The 8836-nt window shown below is 45.2% G+C and overlaps 1 protein-coding gene and 1 pseudogene across 1 annotated transcript; one reads left to right on the plus strand and one right to left on the minus strand.

The window, feature by feature from the left end:
• The first annotated feature begins 201 nt into the window (after window positions 1–201).
• On the plus strand, window positions 202–4641 carry LOC119302922 (transcription termination factor MTERF2, chloroplastic-like). The gene is made up of 8 exons (XM_037579975.1): window positions 202–779; window positions 1246–1383; window positions 1503–1748; window positions 1873–1986; window positions 2111–2293; window positions 2774–2991; window positions 3519–3991; window positions 4176–4641. Exons 1-7 carry the CDS (start codon window positions 231–233, stop codon window positions 3826–3828), a joined length of 1758 nt encoding a protein of 585 aa, XP_037435872.1. The 5' UTR covers window positions 202–230; the 3' UTR covers window positions 3829–3991; window positions 4176–4641.
• A 174-nt stretch (window positions 4642–4815) lies between these two features.
• Window positions 4816–8314, minus strand: LOC119302923 (annotated as a pseudogene).
• Between the last annotated feature and the right edge of the window lie 522 nt (window positions 8315–8836).

The raw sequence follows: 8836 nt of genomic DNA on the forward strand, positions 1-8836 counted from the left end.
AGTGCTTGTGTGTACCATTTTTCAATAAAAAAATACTCAGAATAAGAATGACATGAAATGCAAAATTTTCTACTAGACCTCATCTTCATGAAATTCTGCAAATTGAGATCTTGAAATTTGTCTGAAATTATCTGGAAAAAAAAATCGTCTGAAATGTGTTCCCTCGAGTTCAGGCTTCGGAGGGGGAGGGAGAGAAGATAATTCTGAAGCCAAACAGCTCCGCCTCCGCCATGGCCATGGCCACCTTCGCTGCCACTCCCGCGCTCCTCTCTCCCTCACCCCCCTACACCCCGGCCCCTCCACTCCGCGGGCGCCCGCCCCGCCCGCCTCTCCGTCTCGGCCTCCGGCTCCCGCGCCGCCGCCCCGTCACCACCACCACTCCGGCCGCGGCCCACGCCGCGAGCTCCCTCTCCTCCGCCCGCGGCGACCCGCGCGAGGCGGAGGCAGCGGTGGCTGAGCTGCTGCGGGACCACGGCGCGTCGCCGGAGGACGCGGCCGCCATCGCGGCCCGCGCGCCGGGGTACGCCGCCATGCTGGCCGACGGCGTCAGGGAGCTCGACGAGCTCGGGCTCTGGGCGTCCTGGAGCGCCGGGGCGGGCGCGCGCGCCGGCGCCGAGATGGGCGCGCTCGGGTTCGGCAGGAAGGTGTACTTCATGGGGCGGAGCCGGCGCGACGGCGCCGTCGTTCCCCTCGTCGAGAGCCTCGGCGTGCGCCTCTCCTCCGCGAAGCTCATCGCGCCCTACGTCGCCGCCGAGGGCCTCCCCGTGCTCATCCGCAGGGTGAGTGGCCATGGCATACGTTCCTGTAGTCAAAAGTTCCATCTTGGACGCTGCCCAATCTAGGACATCACCTCTGTATTACTAGAACAGAACAGAGTTTACAGTTTGCGCTGCATTTCCCCGTGCTCAAACGCGACGACACTACACCACCCATTGCTTCATCTGTTTTGTAAAATGCCAAACTATTTTAACCATTTACTGTTAATCAGATTAGAAAATGTGCAGCAAATTTTCGTTGACACTAGTAAATGGTGGCATTACATCTCTGTCTGATATTGCGACTGTATGGATTATGAGTTTATGACTGAGTCAGATGTTTTATTTTCGACAAATGTGGTACTCCCTCCGATCCATATTACTTGTCGCTGTTTTAGTACAACTTTATAGGAGGGAGTACTGTTTTTTACTATCTTATATGTTCAGTAGGTTGCAGCATTCTTTACTTACGGTTTTTATTCGTGCATAGGTTAAGTTCTTGAAGGAAATGCTGTTTTCAAGCAGTGGCTATGAAACTCTAATCGGACGGAATGCTAAGCGCATGATGGCACACTTGTCAATACCCGCAGATGAGGCACTCCAGAGTACGCTGTCATTTTTCGAAAAAGTAAGTTTCACAGTCCAGTTATTGTGTCCCATTGGTAAAAGAATTTCACTGTTTCTTCATAGTTTCATGGCGTTAAATGTCTCTTGAAATTTTATGTTTCTCAAACCATATAACTGCAGATGGAGGCCAGACATGGTGGTCTGAGCATGTTGGCACATGGGGATGTGTCATTTCCCTATCTCATCGAATCATTTCCAGTGCTTCTTCTCTGCTCAGAGGACAAACATCTTAAGGCATTAATTGATTTCCTTGAACACATTGGAGTTCCCAAGCCGAGGATTCCATCAGTTCTGCTGGCATTTCCTCCTATTATCCTTTCTGATGTCGAAAAGGATATCAAGCCAAGGATTCATGCATGGGAGAAGGTATGCTAAAAGTACATGATTCTCAACTGAACCCTTATGTTTGTGAACGATTTTGGAACCTGCAATATTATTTTTTTCTCTAGACAACAAGTGTAGTAATGTAATATTATCCTTTTTTCCCTAGGCTGGCATAGAACAGGAATATATTGGTCGGATGTTGTTGAAGTATCCATGGATTCTTTCTGCAAGTGTGATAGAAAACTACAAGCAGGCCCTTTTGTTCTTCAACAGAAGAAAGGTAACTGGGGGGAAATAATCCTACTATGCCAGCATGGCTTAAGATATCTGTTGTATGCTGTGTTTGTTTGTACTCTATCATAATTGGATACGATAGTGTTCATAAATCAGGTTTTTGCTTTCAGATTTCCAGTACATTTCTTGGCATTGCTGTCAAAAGTTGGCCTCACATTCTGGGTTGTTCAACAACAAGAATGAACTCAATTCTAGTGCTGTTTGATGATCTGGGCATCAGTAAGAAAATGTTGGTTCCTGTTCTTACATCAAGTCCACAGTTGCTGCTGAGAAAACCTAATGAGTTTTTGCAGGTATGTATGTTCGTTTGCGTTGCTTTCCATATAAACTCCATTTGTAGTGGAAAAGCTTCTTTACTTAGCTTTAGCTCTTTCTTTTTCTTCTTTTGGGAAGCAACAATCAATTGTCAGTAGATATTTGTTTGTCAGTATCCTACATGTTCCATTAGGTTGACATTGATAACAGGTTTCATCATTATGTTCTGAGTTTTGCAATTTTGCATTGTTGCCCAATTATTCCTAGGATTACGATTCAGGAGGCATGGATGTGTGGCCAACCTCTAGTCCTAAATTGTTGATATAGGTTCATAGCATTGGGTCTGTCCTTTTAGGTTCATAGCATACTTTCCTGTCAGTATGTAGTTGTTCCACGGAGCAAGTCTTTTGGTTACATTGTGATCCATATCTGGGGATGATCTTGAGTCATTGAAAGTTACTTATATATCTTCCAGTAACTCGCTATCTTGGTACTAATCGTCCTGCCTCGTGTCTCAGGTTGTTTCCTTTTTTAAAGATATGGGTTTTGATAAGATAACAGTGGCAAAGATTGTCTGTCGTTCTCCAGAAATTTTTGCTTCAGATGTGGAGAATACCCTCAAAAAGAAAATCAACTTTCTTATTGACTTTGGTATTTCTGAGCGTCACCTTCCTCGTATCATTAAGAAGTACCCAGAGCTTTTGTTGTTGGACATAAATCGCACACTGCTACCAAGGTATGACAAAAAAGAAAATTGGTTTTACTGCCAAGTCTAAGTCAATGCAGTTGATAAGTGTACTGTTGTAAACTTGTAAATGACATTACGTCATTGCTCATCTAGCTACGAGTATTTAGTTAGGGCCTTTATGGACGATTTTCACCTAAATTTCGCCAAGCTTCATATTAGCCTTGCACATAAACACATAATTTCACATGAGACATAACTAGTAATTATTAAAAAACTGTGCTCAGGTAAAACTGTGTGTTCAAGTTTCCGGCAACCCAGTTACTTCTCATGTAAAGACCTGCTATCAGAACTACTGGCTAAGCAAGCTACCGCCAACACATCACTATTGGTAAAGAATTTGAAATATGTCTACTTACAGGATAGGATCAACTGTGTTTATGATCTCAAGTCATTGTAGTCAATAGCTGGTTTACTATTTGCTGCTTATCTGAAGTCTAATAATGTGATTTTCACTAGTCCAATATATACGCTAAGACGATGTCTTAATTCGTAAGTGTTAATTGCTATGTTTGCAGAATGAATTACTTCCTGGGGATGGGCTTGTCTAAGAAAGATGTCTGCTCAATGATCTCTAGATTCTCCCCACTTCTGGGGTACAGTATTGAGCATGTTCTGAAACCAAAGATTGATTTTCTATTGCAAACCATGAAGAAACCACTTACAGCGGTTGTGGAATATCCAAGGTACTTCAGCTATTCTCTTGAGGGCAGGATAAAGCCACGGTTTTGGATAATAAAGAGTAGAAACATAGACTGCAGTCTGACAGACATGCTTGCAAAAAACAATGAACTTTTTGCTGAAGAGTACCTGGGAATAGAAACATGACCTGTGGCTCCTCTACAGTCAAGCAAAAGTGGTTAATTTCTAGACTTGAAACAAGAGCGGACTATGTTACTGTGTCTGATTATACAGCTTTATGATTCCATCTGGATCCGGGAGGCTGTTTTACAGATGGGAAGCCACTTCTCGAGTCTTCAACATTCATAAGGTGCATGGATTGATCGTGTTTTTCTTTACTCATTGTTAGAATACCAGTTTGTCGTGATGGGGAGTAATGAACGCCTCTATTTTTCACCACGCAAAGTTTTCAGTAGTTCTCATGGCTGACTTTGCATATTTGTGCTTTGTTTCATCTACTGCATGTTAATTTGTTTCAGCATATTGTTTTTCAGACCTTGTCCATTGGGATATCCCCTTGAGACCAGATTGAGGAGGAACTGAAGGCCAGCCCTTGAGACCATTGACGATAGAGACCAACTGCCAAAATATTACCTCTGAGAGCTGCACTTGCATGTATCAGCAAGGGCGCCACGTCAACAGCAAAGCCCAACTCTTGTGCTTGAAACTGCCTGCTGCTATATGTTTCGGCACGGTGCCGTGAAGCGTCCTTCCAGAGAAGAAGGTTCTTACACATTGGTGCTTCGCCAACTGACAGGAGCAGGAACTCTGCTCTGTTGGTGCAGTAGATTGGTATGCGCTTCTCGCTGAGGCATAGGAAGCAGGAAGAGGCGAAGGTTGCAAGGTCGGTTTCGCCGCGGATGCCTTTTTTTTTTGTAACAGTTTTACCCTTTTGTACTCACTGTATACATGGACGTGCGCTGTAATTGGATTTGCAATGGTAAAGAGTTGTAGATTTCACTGGATCTGCGTGCTGTGTAATGTAGCTTGTGCATCACCAAACTTTCGTCTGAGTATATAATCCCTCCATCCCATAATATAAGAACATTTTTCAAGCTAACATAGCTTGAAAAACGTTTTTATATTTTGGGACGGAGGGGGTAGTTAATATATGCAGCTAAGATGAGCACCATGTGTACAAACACCTTTTCTTTGCGTGCCCATACTTGCCCTTATTCCCAAGTTCACTATATGCATTCTGAAAGGGATTCATAGCTGAGTATGAGGTTTAGACAGTGGTTCACTGAAGAAAATAATCCCAACATTCCATATGCAGTATTAACTCGGGAGAAGTTGCTGTAATCCTGCTCAACACATGCTTTAGGTAACACATGAGTTGTTTCTAGGGAAAATGCTCAATGATCATCCTGAGCCTCTTGCTGCTCCTGTCTGCCAGTTCGACGAGGAGGATGTCTCCCTTCTTCATCCCGGCCTGCGAGACAATGTCCTTCCAGAATGAGGAAATCCGCCTCACATTATTACTTTGCTGGACCATCAGCGAGCTACGCCACTGCATATCGCTACCCTCCAGCCTAAGTAGGACAGGTGTTTGTTCGAGCGGGAGACGACAAGCCGAAGCATACTCCATGGAGAAACACTGTTCAGAGAAGAGCTCATCAGTCAAGATGGCGATCGGATCTCTCTCAGGCCGACGACTAATTCAGCAAGAAAATGGTTCTAAATTTTGCGAGCTTTTGGATGAGAAATGGACTATGCATATTGCACGTGCTATCTGAAGTTCTCAACTCACCAGCTGTATTGGCTTCGAAACACCGTCTGCCGTCATCACCTTCACATACACAGGGAATTCAGATCCAATCGCTTCATTCGAGTTGCCAGCTTTGTGTCCTGAAAAACATGCCATATTTTCTTGTGGTGAGCATACGACAACCACAAGTCGATAGTCTGAAATATGGCAAATGGAAAGAAGTGCACAGGGCAACTATAATACTATGATCTGATTTAGTAGAAGGGCAGGATGTTGAGCCCATCTTCTCAGCTTTTGCACGACAGCTTTGTAGCGGCCTCTGCTCCCTCCTTGACGTTGTAGTGTCTGTTCCCAGGACTTCATAATCATCAGAACTAAGGTCAGTAAGTTCATTGTCAGAACTCTGGTCAGTAAGTTCATTGTCAGAACTCTGGTCAGTAAGTTCATTGTCCTCAGAACTCTGGTTAGTAACTGTAGGTGGGAGTGGTGGCTTTTCTTGGGCATTGGAAGAGTTTCCCATGGCAAAAGTTTTCTCACTACCGCTTGGGTCAAGGACGAGAACTTTGAGGCGAGTTTCCCCCTGAATTATGAAAATGAGGAAGTCATTCTGTTGTATGCACTGATCAGTCACAAACCTATCCCACCCAGATTGGAGTACGATTTGATCCTCATTGTGCTTCTTTGCTCCAACAACGTATATACTCTTGTCAAGGGCTACTATCTTGACAACCTCTTTGAACTGGTCCACAAGCCTCAGTGGTATGTACTGCATGTGCCAAACAAGAGACAGCCAAGGTTTAAAAGATACTAGAATCTTGATCAACATGAATAGAATAACTAACATAACCAAAAAATGATTTGAGAAAACATCATGCAACTTACAACATGGCAGTCGATCAAGCTGACATTGCTCTCGTCCATGGCTGCCACAAAAAGAGGAAATCCAGACTATGGTATTAGCCCATTCTAGCAATTTATCATCTTGTGCTTTGGTTACAAAGCTCCCGGGCAACATGGTATAGCCAAAGTGGGCTGAGCTATCAACATGTTCAGGATGAGGCACCACTTGTTCTGCACATCAAGAAAAATGTTACAATTAAAATCACAAAAGCATAGAGAAAACATTAAGACTTGAAGACTCTAATCCACTTTACCATTCAGCACATGATGATTGCAAGGTGGTTGAGAACAGGGCAAAATCTTGTCGCGGCCGGATGAATTGAATATTTGAACCTTAAAGGTTGAATTCCCACGGTACACGAACAACATGGGGTTGTTCTCTTCTATGTGATTTGCATCCACAAAGCCCCGCCACCCAGTCGTAAGAGTTATCCGGCCGAACTTGAAGAATTTAACACTGTACGTGCGACCGTCAGGAGTTTCAAGTTTGATAGGCTCGGAGTCAGGGATCATATCTCTCAGCTGGCTTGAGACCTCCCATGGTATGCACTGTCAGAAGATTCACTTTGGTTAGAGTCAGATATACTCTCTCCGTCCCATAATGTAAGACGTTTTTTGACACTACACTAGTGCGAAAAAACGTCTTACATTATGGGACGGAGGGAGTAGGTTTCAGCGTTTATGGGCACTGAGTTTCATACTATATGCAGGAAATGCAGACCATACAATTCAGATTGCATGCAGTAGCAGAGGATGTGGAAAACAAACAAAGCAAAGACTCGTATGCCCGGAACACACATTATAGGCTGAACGGTTCAAGTTTACATTTAAATGAGACGACTTAATTACCAAATTGTCATTTTTGGTGAAGATTAATTAATTTATAAATAGCGGGCTCATGGTATGTAGTGCATCGGCAGCGTTCAGTACTAAATCACAAGTGGTTCGCACGCAGGCAGTAGTGTACTAAATCACAAGAGCTACTAGTAGCTAGCTTCACTTGCAGTATCAACACACATGTGCAGACTAGTTGTTTTGCTGCTTCCTCTTCATATGTTGTGAGTCAGTTGTTCCAAGTAAAATATCCTGAAGCAATTCAATTCTGTCATGTACTCCCTCCGTTCCATATTACCCGTCGCTGATTTAGTACAAATCAGCGACGGGTAATATGGAACGGAGGGAGTATACGTTATCTACGACAGGCACACAAAATAGCTAAGAAGCAAATTAAGCATTTTTTCAGTGAAATTTTGAGCACCCCCAAATAATCAGGAAAACCCCTTTCTAGGAGCATTGGAATCTCCCACTTGCAGTACTGACCAATAAACAGTTTGAAATGGCACATATGTTGCAGTACAGAGTGTTCTTCCTCCTGCTGCCTCTTGTTCATACATATGTTGTGAAACAAATTTTATACCAGGCAGATTTTAGCATCCGTCACACAGCAACATTTTCATGAAATTTGACATTTTTGTCAGCGAAATCTTGAGCACCCACAAAAAAACAAAAAAAACTGAAACTAAACCCTTGGCGCCGCAAGAAATGTACAGAGGAAACTGAATGGATCGAAGGAGGAGTAGGAGGGGGAGGGGTTGTGAGCAGACCAGATGATTTTTGTCGTGGGAGGCGAAGAGGAGGAACTGCTTGGTGCCGTGGTCGTGGTTCCAGTAGCAGTAGCGCCTCCACTCCTCGCAGTCCCCGCAGTCGCAGCCGGCGCCGCCCGCCCCGCCGCAGCCTGGACATGGACGCACGCACGGCGACCGCAGACCGTGTCAAAAAGGCGGCTGGCGTCTCCCAAACAAGGAAAAAACACAAATGCCCATGGACGGGGAGTTGGTGGCAGGTCACCTGGGTTGAAGAGCTCGCCCATGTCCATGGATCGCCGCCGCGCCGGTGCCCGGTCCGCCGCCGACGGACCCCAATGTGCTTCTTTTCTTTGGTTGATTGATCGTACTGGGGTCCGAGGGTGTGGGTGAAGCGCGCAGCGCAGTGAGCTCGCAAGCCCAAAAGGGAAACTGCGGCTGGTGGCCACTGAGCGGCCGACGCGTGACGCTCCCTCTCTCAATTATTTGACCTACCGTGGTAGATAGATGGATACAGTGCAGTACACACAGGTAGAGATGCGTGAGGGGATGTTCCAGTACCGTCGGCATCTCCAGCCGTTGGCCTCCCAGCGGGTGTCTAAAATCGCTGCCTGGGGTGAGCTAGCGTAAAAATTGGGCCTGGGGACGAGTTGGTCCCCAGTCGTCGGCTCCAGGACCGCCCCCAGGCGTGTTTAAAAATAAAATTTGTATAGCAAATTTCGGCACAGTTCGGCAAAGTTCGGCTAAACACGATAAATTGCGGCAAACTTGGGCATATATTAGACATGTTCGCGGATTTTCATTACATAGCAAAATAGATAACTAATCTAAAAAGAAAGTGGCTGAATGCCGAGTAGTCGCCGTCGTCGCCGCCATCGTCGCCGCCGTCGTCGGACTTCTCCTCCTTGAGCATCTCTAGCACATCCAGTGTAACTCTGCCAACTGCGTTTTTCCGAACATTATA

This window comes from Triticum dicoccoides, chromosome 5A, assembly GCF_002162155.2.
Source record: "Triticum dicoccoides isolate Atlit2015 ecotype Zavitan chromosome 5A, WEW_v2.0, whole genome shotgun sequence".
NCBI classification, from domain to species: Eukaryota; Viridiplantae; Streptophyta; class Magnoliopsida; order Poales; family Poaceae; genus Triticum; species Triticum dicoccoides.